The sequence below is a fragment of the Capricornis sumatraensis genome, chromosome 1 (genome assembly GCF_032405125.1).
Source record: "Capricornis sumatraensis isolate serow.1 chromosome 1, serow.2, whole genome shotgun sequence".
In the NCBI taxonomy this organism is placed as follows: Eukaryota; Metazoa; Chordata; class Mammalia; order Artiodactyla; family Bovidae; genus Capricornis; species Capricornis sumatraensis.
In genome coordinates this window covers 173097224-173116021 of record NC_091069.1, presented here as the reverse complement: position 1 = coordinate 173116021, position 18798 = coordinate 173097224, and the positions used below count along the sequence as shown (strand labels likewise).

General features: G+C 42.0%; 1 protein-coding gene across 2 annotated transcripts in view; it reads right to left on the bottom strand.

Moving 5' to 3' along the window:
• The window catches only part of CASR (calcium sensing receptor), a 28825-nt gene extending 12803 nt beyond the window's left edge, over window positions 1-16022 (bottom strand). For both annotated transcript variants that reach the window (XM_068986648.1, XM_068986649.1), the window contains exons 1-3: window positions 15835-16022; window positions 13087-13393; window positions 8066-8950 (exon numbers count right to left, since the gene is read on the bottom strand). In XM_068986648.1, coding sequence (XP_068842749.1) covers window positions 8066-8950; window positions 13087-13393; window positions 15835-16022 — 1380 coding nt within the window. The remainder of the gene's footprint in view (window positions 1-8065; window positions 8951-13086; window positions 13394-15834) is intronic.
• Window positions 16023-18798: the final 2776 nt, after the last annotated feature.

Sequence of the window (18798 nt, the reverse complement as noted above, 5' to 3'; positions counted from 1 at the left end):
CAAGGAAAGACATTTAAAATGTACAAATATGACTTCGCTGGTGGAGCTGACATTCAGCAGCAGGTCTAGAGACCTTCATACCAAGATGACCTCCAGGATACTTGGTGCTGAGAGTTTACTAAGGATACCTGGTAACTCTAGCCTCAGACGGGACAAGAGATAAAGATAGGCAGAGGTAAGAATTAGTAGCGCAAACATCTTATCCAGAAAAGAAAGCACCCTGGGACCTTTGTGGCTAGAAATTTATTTTGTTGTTGTCGTTGTTTGGTTGCTAAGTTGTGTCCAGCTCTTTGCAACCCCATGGACTATAGCCTGCCAGGTTCCTTTGTCCATGGAATTTTCCAGGCAAGAATACTAGAGTGGGTGGCCATTTCCTACTCCAAGGAATCTTCCCGATCCCAGCATAATAGAATAGATATTAAATCAATACTGGTAGGTCTGTCAAATGGTGCTCCAAATGAGGTTTTCACTGACCTGAGGATAGATGAGAAAAATGAGGCCAATGTGATATTAGAGAGTAAATAGGCAGGAGGACCATAAAAGTTAGTTTTTTTATGAGACTTTTACGGTTGGAACTTAAACCTATATATTAAAAAGCAAAATATTTAAAATTATACTGTGGGATTAAGGGCCAACACAATTTCTCCTTTTGAGGTATAAATGTAACCTAAGTTCTTGTTTCTGATTTAAAAAGATAAACAAACCTTCTGAAAGTGAAAGTGAGGTCACTCAGTCATGTCCAATTCTTTTCGACCCATGGACTGTAGCCTACCACATTCCTCTTTTGTGGTCTTTTTAGAAAGTTGCAGTTAAATATTGTATTTTGCATGTTATGTCCTTGGTTATAGGCAAATTTAATTCTCAGTAACCGTTAAAAAATGGAGTAAACTGACTATAAAACCCCTACCACTTTCTTGAGGAAAAAGAAAGTTGGAATCACCATAGTGTAACAATGTTGGAGTGATAGCTGGGAGTTGCCTGAAGAGAAGGGTAAGTCCCAAACCACAGCTGTTCCATAAAAGAATGATGAAGGGAGCAATCAACACCTAAAATGCAGGACGGAAGTCTCTTAATATAGTGAGTGCCAGAATTATTCACTTAGCTGCAATAAAGTAATTCAAAGTAATTACACAATGTATGATCCTTTCTTTTTTAATAAAAAGGCCAAATATATTAAAAAATAGTTCATTATGCATAGGCAGTGTCTTAGCACTGCATGCATATTGACTAATGTCATCTCATAACAAACTCATAAGTTTCAGACAGAGGCTTCTATTTCTCAGGTGAGGAAAATGAGGCACAGGCACATTAAGTGACTACTCAAGGCCATAAAGCTGTTCGGTAGCAAATGGGATTTTAATCCAGTTAGTCTGGTGCTATGGGATCGCACAGAGTCGGACACGACTGAAGCGACTCAGCATGCATGCCTGCATTGGAGAAAGAAATGGCAACCCACTCCAGTATTCTTACCTGGAGAATCCCAGGGACAGAGGAGCCTGGTGGGCTGCCGTCTATGGGGCCGCACAGAGTTGGACATGGCTGAAGTGACTTAGCAGCAGTAGCAGTCTAGTGCTAGAGTCCAAACTCTCCAACATTACAATATATACTACCTATATAAGTGTGCTGTGCTAAGTCGCTCAGTTGTGTCTGACTCTTTGCGACACCATGGACTGTAGCTCACAAGGCTCCTCTGTCCATGGAATTCTCCAGGCAAGATTACTGGAGTAGGTTGCCATGCCCTCCTCACCTATAGAGGTATAGGAATCAGATTTATCGCCTAGCTATTAGGTTGTCTATCTCTAGCTACAATAGTTTGACTAATGTGAAATTTAGGTTGAGAAGATGGACGTATTTTAAAATGGGATGGTAGAGACATGTATAATGCTTGTGGCAACACAAGAGGCAGTAACTGGAAGTGTTCCAAACTGAACGGCATTCAAATCTCCGTGCATGACCTGCCCTCCCTTGGAGACTTTCTGTTGTTGTCCCCTATTTAATCAGCTTTACTGACATATAGTTTACATAGGATAAAATGCACCCATTGTAAGTGTAGAGTTCTGAGTCTTGGTGAATATGTATGCCTGTGTAACTACCACTACTGTCACCACAAAAGGCTTTCCTGATGTTCCTTTCAAGTCAGTCCTCACCCCATTTGCAGCCCCGGGTCACTGTTGATTTTTTTTTTCCTATCATTAGAGATAGAATATCATATAAATTGCACAATACAGTGTGTACTCTCTTTTTTTCAATATGGATTTTTTTCATGATATTTTTGTTATTCATCTGTGTTGTTATATTTGCCTTTGCATTTGACATTTCCTTCAAGGAATAGATCCTTTCCATACATCATACTGTGCTGTGCTTAGTTGCTCAGTCGTGTCTGACTCTTTGCGACGCTATGGATGGTAGCCTGCCAGGCTCCCCTGTCCATGAGGATTCTCCAGGCAAGAATACTGGAGTGGGTTGCCATGCCCTCCTCCAGGGGATCTTCCCAACCCAGGGACTGAAACAGGGTCTTCTGCATTGCAGGCGTATTCTTTACCGTCTCAGCCACCAGGGAAGCCCCCCATACATCTTATCCATCCTAAAAGCTCCATTCAGATGATATCGTTTACTTTCTCCTCACTTCAGATATTCTGACCTGCATAGTACTGTAGTGTTTCATCCTCATAGCAGGTATATAAGTAAGATAACATAAGTGTTGCATTTTTTGTAGTCAAAATTTGCACCTTGTCCATTAATAATCAATTATCAGTTTACTAAGTCATGTCTTCAAGTCATCTCTTTAGGCATCTTAGTATTTCTTCTGGTATATTGACTTGCAAGTTAGGTACTCAAGCACCTGATTTTCTGGATCATATCAGCAGAGGCGCAGATGGAAACCATTTCACCCTTAAAAGCAATGATAGGGAATCTTTAAAGTGATAATCACTGACCCACAAAAAGGCGACATAAGTTAAAAAATAATTTAGATATTTCCCCCAGAGAAAACACTCTTCTTTTAGAATTTTATTTCATTTTTTAGTTTTTATTTTCTCTTTGGCCAAGCCACGCAGCTGGTGGGATTTTAGTTCTCTGACCAAGGACTGAACCCTAGCCCTCAGCAGTGAAAGTGTGGAGTCCTGACCACGGAACTCTTGGGGAATCCCCACACGGACACACTTATTTTTTGAGAATTTTAAAAGAAGGAACTAATAGTTTCCTTAAAAAACAAAATACAAATTTTACTTGAGATTATAATTCTGTGTGATATGCTTTTAAATTATTTCATCTGGGGAGAAATATGAGAAAGAGGGCTTCCCTGATGGCTTAGCAGGTAAAGAATCTGCCTGCAATGCAGGAGACACAGGATATATACGTTCAATCCTTGGATTGGAAGAAAAAGAAAAAAAAAAAAACCTGAAAGAAAGACTTAAACATAGAAGATAATATACAGACAGAGACTGACAGAGTCAAAAAGAAAAGTAAACACCAAGAAAGGCATTCTAGAAGAGGGACCATGCATCACTTATTATGTATTATTATGTATCATCTATTGTGTGTATTATCATGTATTATCTAGTATGTGGTAATATTTCCATCTTGTGGCCTTTTGGGGTATTTCCTCTAAAGGATTTTAAAGTCAAATTATTGCTCATTATAAGCATAAATGGGAATCACCTCTTGGTATGTACTCTAAGGGTCAATTGAATTAAGCCAAAGACTAGAAACTAGAATTTCCAGCATGAACATAACTTCTTAGCACAGAGGGAAAATGGGATGGACTGCATGAAGCACTCCGTTCACAAAAACGAGGGACAGCTCACAAAGAGTCTATTGCTTCATGGCCACTTTCTGTGCTGAGTGTAAGGAAATCCAGGACCAACTCCTTCCTCTAACCTCAGTCATGTTTTCTTATTTCCCCTCTACTGCCTCTGGCTCTCACCTCAATTCACCCCCTCCCTCCCAGACCCCAATGGTACTGGCAATTCCTAGAAAGATTAATTCCATTTGACTTCTGTTATCACCACCGTTCTTTCATCACACATACTTTTTTTGGGGCTGTGTTACTCGGTTTATGGGATCTTATTTTCCCAACCAGGAATTGAATCTGGGCCCCCGCAGCAAAAGCATCCACTCCTAACCACTGGACCACCAGGGAATTCCCATGCATGCCTATTTTTTGACAAGTAAGTGGCTGGTATAAGGTGGGAGAAAGCAGGAAGCATGCCTTGTGCACAATCATCCTGAAAGGAAGCACGTGGATCCTTAACTATTTATTTACATGATGTTCCATTCAAATTTGATTATTAAATCAAAGTTAATATGCTCATTCAATCAGAGTTTAGATTGTCCTGGGCATGTGACCCAAGCTCATCCAATCAGAGTCTAGAATAGCCTGGCCAGAGTCATTGATTCAAGGCTGGGTTGTTGGGTTGAATAATTGTCTACAAAGGACTCTCTCTATGTTGTGTTGTCAGGTCAAGTCAACTAGATTGCTATTCATTCATTCATTCATTCATTTTTTTCTACACATATTCAGGTGTCAGAGGTTCTGGACCCAGTGCTGAACAATATAGACATAATTCCTGCTTTTATGAACCTCAGAGAACAGCAGAGGAGTCAGAGGGAAGAGAAAGCTGAGGAATGGCAAGAGGAGGCCTTGAGGGTGTCTGTGGGGGTCAGGAGGGAATTGTATGCTGTGTGCTCTTAAGTTACCTGTTAGTGTTACTTTAAAGGCATACGACTTGACTGATAAATTTTATGGGGAGAAAAGATCAACAAAAGAAGAAAATTGTGATTGACTTGATTTAACCAGAAGTTTTGTTGATAAGAATCTATTTTGGTCAACTGAGGAGCTGTAGAAGATTAAATTGGGTCTATATAACTGGCAAAAGTGAAGAAGAAAGAATGGTCAGAAAGTGTGTGTGTGTGTGTGTGTGTGTGTGTGTGTGTGTGTGTGTGGTGGTGAGGGGTATAATTAGAAAAGACTTCCAGAAGAAAGACAATTTTGAAAAAAGGTTAAAAGTTCATGGTGGACAATGACAGAGGAGACAAAAATTGACAGCTCTTCAGGTACAAGTACTATGCCAAAAACGAGTTAAGTGCTTTGTGGGGAGGTACGAGGCAGATTGGCTTAGAAGAGAATTCAGAGAAGGTGGGGGTGGAATTCCGGGATTAGACTGTATGGATTGTACAGGTGATAAGTTTCCATGTAGGTGTTAATAATGAGAGTGAATAATTGTTGGTCCATCTCCTGATAGACCGAGACATGGCGAAGATCTTAAATTGCAGAACACCCACCCAACCTCCTGGGTTCCTGAGGCTTAAAGGAGACTTTACAGCAAGCACACAGGACACTCTGGCCAATGCCCACATGTTGCTCCTCCCCAGAGCGCTGACCCTATTTTCCTGTCTCCTCTCCTGGATGAATTGTAACAGACCTTGTGTGAGCCAGGAGGACATACGCTTATCTGTCCTAGGGTCAGCTGAGGCGTCTGTATAGTGGCTGCTCTTTATTTTGGCCACTTAGCTTTTCTTTCCTCCTCCTTTCGCTAATAGCATTCTGATTGCCCTTTGGGGATCCAACTCCATTCCTAACTTCATGGATGGACTTGTGATCTCACGCTACCTAATCAATGTGGTTTCTGGGACTTTTCCAAGAAATCCTGGGAAGGAAGGATAACCTAGCAGTAAGGATTTTATGATCCTGAACCTGCTGCAGAGGTGGAAAACTGCTAACCCCAAGGGATAAGGAACAAAGAGATGAAGAGAGAGTCTAGTTTTACTTGGAGTCTTTCTGAGATTTTCAGTATTGTGAGATATTAATAACGTTTATGCTTTTGTTTAAGCCAATTGGTCTGAATTTTCCACTTCATGAAACTGAAAGTCCTACTGTTGACTATAGCTTAATTCTTTTTTTTCCCCCCTCATATGTCTGTTTCAGCCTTGAACATCCAGATTTGATTCCTTGTCTGGGAAAAGCGTCATTTAAGAGCAGACCTGTCGAACTACCCACTAGAAGCATCTTTTCCCTTCAATCCCACCCTGGGACTTTTCTTTAGGTTTTTTTTGTTTGTTTGTTTTTTTACCCATAGGCTTCTCAGGAAGGAAAGGAAGAAGGAGAGGGAGACATGAAAGGGAAGAGAGAAAGATACTGCTGCAGCTGCTGCTGCTAAGTCACGTCAGTCGTGTCGGACTCTGTGTGACCCCATAGACGGCAGCCCACTAGGCTCCCCCGTCCCTGGGATTCTCCAGGCAAGAATACTGGAGTGGGTTGCCATTTCCTTCTCCAATGCATGAAAGTGAAAAGTGAAAGTGAAGTTGCTCAGCAGTGCCGAACTCTTAGCGACTCCATGGACTGCAGCCCAACGGGCTCCTCCGTCCATGGGATTTTTCAGGCAAGAGTACTGGAGTGGGTTGCCACTGCCTTCTCCAATGCATGAAAATGAAAAGTGAAAGTGAAGTCGCTCAGTCGTGTCCGACTCTTAGCGACCCCATGGACTGCAGCACACCAGGCTCCTCTGTCCATGGGATTCTCTAGGCAAAAGCACTGGAGTGGGTTGCCATTGCCTTCTCCAGAGAAAGACGCTAGTACTTACTAAAAGACTGTCTATTCTTTCTTGAAACTCTACTCCTTTGTATCATGGTTCCTGAAGTCTTTTTGATCTTTGACCGTCATTAGAGCTCCTTTTTCTTTGTTAGGCAGTGTGTAGGGAGCAATGTGAGGAAGGAAGCTTTCAGTCCCTCATAACATTTAGCCAACAGTGATGTCTGAGTGAGACTTTTCATACACAAGAAGGGCTGAGAACCTGTAGGTCCTCCTGGCTCATTCTACCAGCCTAGACAGTCATTCCTTATTCTATGAGAATTGCTAAAGCGACTGACTTTTCCCAAGGGTTTGAGGTGGTTGGGTTCTGTATGTAAAGCTATTTTCATTATCAATTTTTACCCAGTTTATTGATTAATCTGAGGCATGTTGGAAATCCTACCTAAAACAATCACCACCTGTTCAGAGTTTGAAAATTTACTAGTTGCTTTCACGTAGATCATCTCATTTCCTTTTCCAAAAAACTTGGGTGGAAAGTAGGCTGGGTATTACGGTCATTTTACAGATGGAGAGACTGACTTAGAGCGGTGTCTTTCCTGAGATGATGCAGACAGTGAAAGGGGGAACCATAGCTGAAGCTGGATGCTGAGTCATTCAACCCATATTCAGGGGTACCACACTCTCCCCTCACTACCCTCTCATCATGAACTCTGATAGTTCAGCCCATCAGAGGAAGATACAAAGAGAGCGTAAAACATGGTCTGACTGAAAAATCAAAGTACGTATGCAAGACATGAATGGCTTCATGGGATATGTCAGGGCAGACTTTGATCTTCAGAAGCTCTTGGTTATGTCTCTCCTGTGTATAATTCAAAAATACAAAACAAGTCTAAAGAGTAGGGGTTCCACTGAAGTTTGGATTATTTTTTATGAGAACTACTTCAGGGCTTCTTTTTGAAATATCCAGCATCTTTTTAAGAAGAGGTTTTTTTTTTTTTTTTTTTTTTTTTTTCTGTGCCCTTGATTTACTTGGGTCCTAAGCTTAGCTGACTTTCTTGGGGTCCAACACATTATATTGTGAGTAATACAAAGGCAAAAGAGGTGGCTAAACATAGTGACATTAATTTTATGGTTTTATGCCCCTTAGCATATGGGATATAATAAGTACTCAAGAAATATTTGTTGCCTACGAGGGAACAATATCTTTAATTTAAGCACTATAAAGGCACTCTACCCAGTACTAAATCTGTCCTGGGATATTTAAAGATATTTAGGGACCATACTTCAGGTATTTTGAACCATTATCCTAACAAATAGCTGAGCTCAAGGCTTGAAACAGAGAATCAAATTAAATTACTATCAGTTTTACAGAAGTCAGTTGCCCAGATGTTTGAAAAGGCAATTTGACTCCAAGGCTACATTTAGTGACCTCATTTAGGTATTGACTTTTTGAGGTGACCACTTTAATCTGTCTTGCTTGGATCAGTCCAGCTCTGCTCATTACACAGTGAACTGCTGTCTAAGGGAAGGAGGTACCTGCCAAGCTTCAACCTTCTTGATATCTGCGCAGGAACCGTTGGTGAAGAGCCCTCTCCCAGGTATGCAGGTGTATATATCTTGTAGGGCATGAGCAATAGAGTAGACGGCTAAGTAGACATTGTAGGATATCCGTAAATGTGTATAATCCATGTAAGGCGTCTCGACACTGCTGATGTTCTCCTCCCCTGTACACAGAGGTCGGAAGGCAGTGGAACTATTGCTTATCCTGCCACCTCCTTCTTCGTGACCTCTCAGGAAGGTGTCCACGGGTAAGGGTCCTTTAGCACCTTCTTGCAGGTGGCAGTTAAATGTTTCTTCCCAAAACTCCTTGGCAAAACCGTTGTGGACAGACTTCCTGGGGTGGACTTTCTGCAGGAATTCCCGGAAGCCTGGGATCTGCCCAGCCTTCAGACCAAACCCAATGGTGCCTCCGACCACATGGAAATACTCGGGCATAGCAATCAGGGAAGAGCTGGCCCAGGCCTCGCTGGCCAGCCAGATCCTGCCTGTGATGTTGCGCCGGACGATCTCTTTGATGAGGGGTTCCAGGTCCGGGCCGCTGGAGAAGACGACGATGACTTTGGCAGTGGAATTCTGGATCACGCCCACCACCTGCTGGATCTCCTCCTCATCAGAGTACTGGGAGATGAGCTCGCTGAAGTCGATACAGATGTCCCTCTCCTCAGCTTCCTCTCGAAACTTCTCGATCCCTGGCCGGCCATAGTCATCGTCAGCTGCAATTGTGCCCACCCAGTTCCAGCGGAAGTACTCGATGATGTCAGCCATGGCCGTGGCCTGGTGCTCATCATTGGGTATGGTGCGGAGGAAGGACTTGAACTGATTCTTGTTGCTGAGGAGTCTGCTGGAGGAGGCATAGCTGACCTGGAGAGAATACAGATTGAATGAGTGAGGGAAGTGCCAGGTGGACCTCAAGGCTGTGTGGAGAAGAATCTTTGAGCATTCATTGATCTAATACATCAGACATGCTGGCCATGCTGGCCACTGCAGACAGGATAAAAGCGTGAGGACAACCAGAATCTGCTCCTCTCCAGTGTGAGCACTCAAGCACCTGCCAGTCTATCAAAGAGCATTCCAATTCCTAGTAGGTGATCCTTCACATTGCTCCCTTCAAAACGGGTCTGGGATTTCCCAGGTAGTCTAGTGGTTGGGAATCCACCTGCCAATGCAGGGGACATGGGTTCGATCCTCGGCTAGAGAAGATTCCACGTGCCCTGCCTGGGGCAACTAAGCCCCTGAGCCACAACTACTGAACCCGGGCTCTAGATTTCTTGAAGATGCAACTACTGAAGCCTGTGCACCCAAAAGCAAGTGTTCTGCAACAAGAGAAGCCACCATAATGAGAAAACCACACACCACAACTAGAGAGCCTGTGTGGAGGAACAAAAACCCACCATAGACAAAAAAAAAAAAAAAAAAAAGGATCTGGCTATAAAGTCAACTCAACCATAGGATCTGCTTATCCTGTATGCACTGTTCCATAATTTCTCCTAACTTTCTCTGTGCTTCTTCATTGGTTACAATAGCTCCATGCACATATCTTCTGCCTGTGGGGTCCACACTCTCATTTGAATATTTTAGCTTCCCCTTTACTATAATGAACACTTTGTCCGTGACTCACTTCTGGAAGGAGTCAGGTTCCCTTTGGATTATGAACCTAAGGCTCTTTAGAGGAGCTCCAGGGGTTCCCCTTTCTTATTCTGCCTAGTTTCTCTCTTCTAGTCTCCAGCTGTTCCCTCTCTTTCTTCCCCTATCTTCCCACCTACTCTACCCCCACAGTACTTTAGACAGAAGTACCCACAATTGCAGTCATTTCTAAGAACTGTTTATCATTTAGGCTCAATTAGCCATTTAGGTTTATTAGGCTCAATTCCCCTTCATCACAATACCAATGAGGCGCATGATCAAATATAGTCAGAAAAACATCCTTTCCTGTCCTGGCTTCTCAGTGAGCTCAGCCACCACTGAGAGCCCTTTCCTCTGCAGTTTCGGGTGGTGGTCGAGGCTGCTTGACAGACTTAAAATTTAATTAATTTATTTGGCTGTACTGGCACACAGGATCTTCAATCTTTAGTTTTGGCATGTGGGATCTAGTTCCTTGATCAGGGATCAAACCCAAGCCCCCTGCATTGGGAGCTTGGACTCTTAGCCACTGGACCACCAGGGAGGTCCCTTGACAGGCTTTTGATGTGGGTCTCCAAAACTTGGAGAGGCTGAAAAACACCCTGGAGAAGCTGTCTTGATGTATTTCCACTTTCCAGGACATAGCCAGTTCTATATTTGAGCATGGGACTGGGTCACCAATAATTGAAAGCCAAAATCTTTGGTGGTAAAAGATCTTTGCCTAAAGGGGTATCCAAATACCATGTAGAGCATTCATTAGTGCAGAGTTTCCAATTTCTTTTCACCTAATGGCGAACATAGAAGGTGGGGTGAATGGAGGAGACTGACTAGTTCTGACCACCCTAGACCCCACCCACCATCCCAGACCCAGAGAGGATTAGTGTCTTAGCTCATCTGCAGCACCCTTGGGTGTTCTGGCTCACTAGTTAGGAAGTTCCAAGTTACTGGACCATTTTTTTCTGAAGGACAAAGCATTTTTACACTAAATGGAACTTCTCAGAAATGAGGGAATGGTAAGGGATTTGATTTTGGGAATTATAATGTGAAAGTGACACCTTTTTCTTTCATTGAAACAACCTCCTTCTTGTTCTATTATGAGATCTCATCAGGCAGGTAGTTAGATTAATTGCTGAGATGTTATTGTTTTTAGAGAGTTCCATTTGCAGACTCAAGTGACAGAAAAGTCTGTTCAGGCCTTTTGTAAATTTATTCATTATTGTTCACTTCTTGATCTTTTGAAAAATGGGCCAAAAGGGTTTCAAAGATTTGAAAATTACAAACAAACATATCCTTCATGGATATGTTTCTTTTAAAGAATGCATTTATAGTATTTGTCTACTTTTAGAAAGGCAAACTATAAAAGTGGGATAAATACCACTTCATTACCCACTCCTCCCCCGAAAAAGCCCCTTAAAAACACACAAAACTTTTTTGTTGTAAGAGGGAAGAGTTTCATGAATGATTCAGAAAACTTCTAACCACAACTTTTTCCAGCCAGCTCACTTGTTCCAGCCACTTGGTGGCGTGAGTGGCATAAGAAATACAATTGGGGCCTCTGTTATGGCACCCCACTCCAGTACACTTGCCTGGAAAATCCCATGGACGGAGGAGCCTGGTAGGCTGCAGTCCATGGGGTTGCTAAGAGTTGGGTACGACTGAGCGACTTCGCTTTCACTTTTCACTTTCATGCATTGGAGAAGGAAATGGCAACCCACTCCAGTGTTCTTGCCTGGAGAATCCCAGGGACAGAGGAGCCTAGTGGGCTGCTGTCTAAGGGGTCACACAGAGTCAGACACGACTGAAGCAACTTAGCAGCAGCAGCAGTCCTCACCTTGCAGGGCAGTGGTTCCCAGCTCTGCTGTGCATTAAACTCCTCTAGAGAGCTTTCAGAACTTCTGATGCCCAGGCTGCATCTCACATTAATTAAACAAGGATCTTTGGTGGGTGAGTCCTAGTTATCAGTATGTTTAAACCTCTTGAAGTGATTCCAGCATGCAGCCATGATGGAGAACTGGGGCCACAGATATACTTACATTGGTTTGACTGATAATCATTATGGTGTCCTCAACACTTCTAAAATTCAAGTTCAACTTAACTTGATGTTTCATCCAAACCACAATGAATTAAAACCCTCCCCTTCATGTTCTTTATTTACCTGATGGCAGTTACATCTTACATCTGTTGACCATGACAACTTGCTTTAATTGTGTTTTGAAATAGTACTGCACAATATGCTAAATATAAAGATGCATATTTGCATCTCGTCCAACACATTTACTGTTGCGGGCTTTGTTAGATCATTTGGCACAAAGATTACAGAGCCAGGGCTTCCCCATGGGAAACACCTTTAATTCCCTGAAGTAAGGATTCGGGAAATGATGACGAGACTTTCTCAGTTGCCACATATATAAAAAGGGATAATGGCCATCACCAAGGAAATGGAAACCTTCCAGCCTAGAAATGTGAATTAGCAAAGGTACTGTTGCAAATTTTAAATACTAGATGTTGAAGAAAATAATTTAAAGTGTGATTTATGATTACATTTAAAAATTGATATCAGAGGTGCAACACAGTTGGGCTGATTCTCCCATCCACGGACATTTAGGTTGTTTCCAATTTTTCACTATTAAAAAATGATGTCACAGACCTATAAATATTAACACGAAAAAAGGTTTGCTCTATAGACTTAATGGGAAAAAAATCAGTCACAAAATGGCATTTAGAGTTTGCTGTCTTTTTTTGGTGAAAAAAACATGCAACTTTGAACAAATATTTATTAAAGCACTTATTTCAGTGAATTGTTAGTATTTGAAAATGCAGACATCTATTTCCCTATCTAGGCTGAGCTCTTGCACAGTAGACACTGCTTATTCATATACATTCTACAAGTACTTGTTGAATGAAACGGGATATTTTCCACTAGAATGTGCAGGATAATGATTAAGTTCCGGTGAGAAAATATGCTCTACTTTCCTCTGAGCTAAACTTTCAGCCAGAGGAGAGAGAGACAGAGACTTTTCAGGAAACAGGATTTATGGCGGATATTTTGGGTTTGAAAGGTGGGATTTACAGCATTTGGTCTTACATCCTTTTAGGAAGGGCAGAAGAGTGGCCATAAGCACTCAAGTTAAAGAAAAAAGTTTTATGTTTGAAAGAATTTTGGAAGAATTGTGAAGGTCTAGTAGACGTTGACGACTTTGGGGTCTCAGAAATCCCCAGTGGTCATAATATAGAGAATTCAAAGATCTTTGGTGCCAAAGTAAAGCCAGAGAAAGGAAAATATAACAGCAAACGGTATCAACACTGGGAGTGGCATCCTCCAAGCCTGCTGCTCCTGAGTCCTGCCCTCATCGCCCCATCTAAGGCAGCATGGGTACCTGGGGGATGTAGAAGAGCCCCAGCAGGTTGGCCACTGCTGTGGAGATGCCTGAGCCAGTAGCTCCCACCACTGCGATGGTAGAGGGGATGTGCTCTGAGCAGTTGCAGAACTCATCAAGGTTCAAAGAGTCGATTTTATTCTGCGCCACAAAACTCAGGGTGGCCTCCAAGGCTTTAGAGACGGTGTTACAAGTGTCGAATATCCTGTATCCCAGGGTCATGTTGGGAAGAAGGGCTGGACTGCTGTTTATTTCCTCTATGGCAAATATCATAGCTTGTAACCAGCGAAATCCTCGGAAATTATACCTGGAAGAAAGAAGAAATGGAAGAAAGCAAGAGGCTTTCTGGTCAACTTTTTTAGAGGACAGACCGGGCAAAGCTGGGTTTGAACCTGGCTCTGTAACTCTAATCTCATGACATTCCCTTTTCTGAGACTCAAAATCCTCTCTGTAAAACAGGGATAACACCTACCTCAGAGGGAGGCTGTGAATATGAGATAACTACACAAAATTCTCAGTGTGATGCCTCACACAAAGTTAGGGATCAGTAATAACAAGGATTGTGGTAATAGAATGAATCACTTTCTATGCATCATCCAGTAAAGAATTTGAAGTAGCTGATATGAAGTATTTTAATAACAGTGGTACAGAGATTTTAAAAAAAAGGATCAGGGAAAACATAAATAGATTAGGATTTTAACACCTAGGAACCTAAACCTAGTTTCAGATTTGCAGTCACAAATTTAAACTATGACATTTCTGGAGGCTGAAGGGGAAAGAGAAATGAGTGATCTCATCTTCATAAACAAACAAGCAAACAAACAAATATTATGCATAGGAAGCTGTTCGCAAACAGTGGTCACTTCTGGGTGGTAGAATGATGAGTTTTAACATTGTGTGCTTTTTCTGGTCTCTTTCATACTTTGTATTTTTAAAAATGAGCATGCATTGCTTTTCAAAGAACATTATTTTAAATAAAAATCAGGCAAAAGAACAAAGAGAAATAGGGTCCGTGACATAGCTTTTGCCCTCCCAGGACACAGCACATAGTGAGAACTTGGTAAGTGTTCTAGATCTGTATCAGTGCCCAGAGAAGAAAACCTAACAATTTTGCAGGTTCTCTCTTTGTATTGTGGGTTTCATGACTTGAACTCAGTGGCAGGGGGCAAGAAATATAAGTTGTTATACTTCACTGTATCAGTTAGCTTCCCAAAGTTCCTGGTCTAACTTTTAATGTGACATTTTCTCTTAGTAATATTTGTTCATATTTCCTTCATTTGTTTATTTTTAAACTGAAAAGTTATGAAGACATATTATAGAATTTTTCATTACACAAAGCATCTATACTGCTAAACTGATTTTCCTATCTTTGTGTGTGTGTGTGTGTGTGTCTGTGCACGTGTGTGCTCTGTTGCTCAGTAATGTGTGATTCTTTGTTGCTCCATGGACGATAGTCTGCCATGCTCCTCTGTCCATGGAATTTTCCAGGCAAGAATACTGGAGTGGGTTGCCATTTCCTTCTCCAATCTTTCTTTAATACAATTAATATATACGTATTACTTCAGGGCAAGCTCTTATGTGATCTCAGCTATGTATGTGGTGCCTGCACAACTCTGTCCTGTAGGGTACAACAAAGAGGATATATGTCCTCATGGATTATGTGAAGGTTATAAGCAGCATTGTCAAAACTCTGCACTTAGCTTTTCTGCACTCATTAAAAAATGTGAGAATGTTATCTAATTTGTGAACCCTCATTAGAACATGAGCAGAAAACCAGTTTTGCTGGAACAATTATATTTTTCGTTTTCATTTTCTATCCATCAGAAAGACAAAGGAGAAGTGCTGGATCCCATCTGGAAGTTGTAAGTTTCAAGAGAAAGTGCTCTTCTCTCTCAGAAGACCGGTCAAGGCTTGAGGTGCAGTAATGGTCTCTGATGTTCAGATTAAGGGTGGTGATATACAGCCTACTGTCCTCTGGAGAAGTCAGACACTATTTGAAGGAATTGTGCCCAGTGTTAGATGCCAGAAAAGGAGTCATGATAAATTAGGGAACATTAGACAGAGGGCATCCAGAGTGGTGAGGGTCTGAAAATCATGCCATGAAATAATTATTTAGAAAACCGAGACTATTAGGTCTGGAAAAGAAATGATTCAAGAGGGCATGTTAGCTGTCTTCTAGTGGCTGAAGATAGAGTCCATGCAGGAGTTAGATGGATTCTGTGTTAGCAGGAGGATTTCAGCTTTCTATAAGACTTTCTGATAGGAGTGGTTCCAAATGCTATGGGCTGCATTTTGAAGATGCCTGGGTCGTGCCAGTCACTAAAGCTTCTTTCAACTTTAAAATCCTTAACTAAATCAGAGTGAGGCAGCCGACACTCAATTATGACCACTGGGGGCACTTAAGGTCAATGGGAGGTTTTACTACTCAGGTTTGCAAAAACCTACAATAAATTTCTTTCTAGGTACTTAATCTTCCATTAAGCAACACTGCCTCCAGGTAAACAATGATGACTCAGTTACCCAGTGACGGAGCACAGGCTCCAAGAGCCAATGGGTTTTTCTATTTAATATCTTTGACATTTGATTTTTAGAAAAATTTCTTTTAAAAAAATGAGGGGAGGGGATAATAAGCATCAGCATGATGACTAATGACCATTTTTGAAAAGAGAACCAACTTTGAAAAAATTATTTTGGGTTTGGTACAGCTTTTCTCTAACCACCCAGAGGAGAAGCAACTCCTGACTTTACCTGATACACTCCACGGACTCCGGCCTCGACTTTAGATCCTGATCTTTCGCTGCAACCCCAAAATGAATAGGAAAGAGCCCCCCGAGGATAATGTCCCCTTTCTTCTGGGCTCGCTGGTCGGGCCCATAGGCAGAAGTGCACCAGGTAGAAAAAGCCAAGAGGATCCAACAGCAGCTATAAAGTGCCATAGTTCTGCTTTCTCTCCAGGGAGAGGGACACGAGTGCTGGTGGTCTGGGGCCCCCTGAGGACTTTCCCCCTTGGTGCGACTCACTCCCTGCAGTGGGGGCACATGTCTACAGAATTAATAGAATGGAACCGTGGTGTTTGAATTTCCATTTCTGCCTTCTCCATTGCAGATTAGTGAGGTGGGTGGCTCTTGAGTCTTCAGAAGTCACATCATGCAGAGACCGTGTGTAGTACTTTCTAAAAAAAAGAGAGGAAAAATGAATTCAACTAAGCCTCAATCCCATGTTAGGATGACTGCAACAGAAATGGCTCAGTATTTCCATTTAGAGAGGCAGGTGGGGAGGGCATGGCTTAGAGGCTCATGTTTATGGCAATTCTTGTAAGATACAGAAAACTTCACTTGCCCATATTCAGAGCAGAACCATGTTTAAAGAGGCCACTGATAAACTAAAGCTCCACTGATGTTGCCACTGAATTTTAATCTATTCATTCTTCCCTATGAATAATGCTTAGAACTGGCCTAGTGGTAGCTATTCCTTGTATCATAATACTGTTAATGCTCTTTTATTCAGAATACATGTTTTTATGGAAAATACAGATTGGGTCACATGTAAGTTTAAATCTGACTATAAGTCAAACAAAAATGTCAGAGAAGGCCACTTATTTTTATTTATTATGGTAGCCTCCCATTTTGGGGCCTCTTCATTCCAGATCTATGGTTTCAGTTTGTAAAATGATACTCCATAAACCTTCAAAGAGCAGTTCTTGTAAAGGATGCAGATAAATCAAGGGTCTGATTATGTTCTACCAGACTCTACAGCTGGATCTAGGGAATGGTCCTTCTGCCTTAGCACCATTATCCTAGGAGGAGCTCTCTGCTTCTTACTTTACACTCTGTCTCACCCTTTCTTTGGGTCAACTCCCAATCACCAACTACTTGTTGACTGCACAGCCTCTCCTGAGGCTCAGGCCAGGCTCAGGCCCAAGCACTGTAACTGTCAACTGGGCATCTCCACCCCAATGTCCCACAGGCGCTTCCAACTTAACAGACTCTAAACTCACCTTCATCTCAACCTTGTTCCTCCGTTTTCTGGCTCAACAAATGACATGTTATCCACAAAGACACTACCTCTTCCCTCTTCTCATGATTGTCCTTCACATTCAAATAGTTACTAAGTTCTATAGACTCTACTTCTTAAATGTCATTGGAATGCACCCACCGTTTCCCATTCCCAAGGCCATCTTAAGTCTACCAGCATTTCTTATCTGGATTTGTGCAGTTATTTCCTAACTGGTCTTCCTGTCTCTGGTTTTGTCCCTTTGCAATCCACCTTTGCAAGTCTTTGGATGCTATGGAACAAGTGGTTTGGAGCACAGGCTCTGGAGTTTGAATCATAGTTCTAACCATCTGACTTTGGAAAAGTTACTTAACCTCTGAACTCAATAAAATAATGCATGGAGAGCCATTAGCACAGTGTAACTAGTAAACTCACAGGAAACGCCAGCTGTAATGAATACCTTTCCAGTCTCACTCTTGCTAGTCTTCCCTTTGAACTTCACACTGCAGCCTCACTGAACTTCCATTACATCCTCAAGTACAGGCCTTTTAAAAAATCCTTAGACCTCACATATGCCATTCCCCTACCATGATCCCTCTGGCCTAAACTTTGCCTGGAAAACATCTCCTTGTCTTTCAGCTTTCAGACATACATAACTGAACTCCTGTGGGCCAGACACAGCCTTGTACCAAGATGTTTGTCCAGCTTGGGAGTGGAGCACAGGTTGGATTTCTAGCCACACGAACCCCTCAGTTGTGCAGTGAGCAACTTAGAGGACTCTTCAAGGACTCTCAGATTAGGTAGGTCCACCTGTTAGAGTTTTTTATATCTTGTATCTTGGAGTTCCAGTCTTGGAAGACTGATCACACTTTATTATAATTAGATGCATAACTGATTTTATACTCCAAGCTCTTAACCATGGTCATATGCATCCCTAGCCCCTTAGGAGCCCACCTGCTTCTCCAGTAGTCACACTAGCAGAGGGTGCTGAGCCCTCATTGGAAGGAGCACCCCAGCAGATACTCAACATTCACAGAATTGTCTCCAATAACGTCTGAACATCCATGACCATCCTAGTTCTATGTCTCCAGTACTGCTCTCAGACTTTGGGCTTCATTTCTTGTCCTTGGTCATATATTCATTCATACATTTAATCAGTACATGTGCTAAGGACTGGAAATATAAAGGTGCCACACACAAGGATGTTCTCTACCCTCAGGAGCTCCCCAACCAGTGGGCAGAATCTACCTCAACATTCAGAGGTAAACTACACACACACACACACACACACACACACACACAATAGTAACTTTGTTTCTAGTGATTACATTCAACTTTACTCACCAGCAGTTAGCACAACATCTGAAATAGGAATTGCTGAGTATTTGTTTGTTGAATGAATGCATATACAGGATAGTACTTTGGAGGAAGATAGAAACTAGCATCATGTCAGGTCCTTTAAACATCCAGTGTATTTTGAACCTTACAGTGGTAAAGAGGGCAATACCAATTCCACTTTCTAGATGGGGAAATGGATTACTCATGTGAGAAATTCTGGTGCTTGAATTAAGAATGACTCAAGAACTCAGAATTTTAAGAAATCCTGTGTGGTGTACTTAATGAGGAAAGGGGACATTATAACTTGCTAGGGGAAGTCTCTGAGACCTGTTAGATTTTTCCTGTGAAAGATTAACTACCTGGAGAAGTTTATTAACTTCA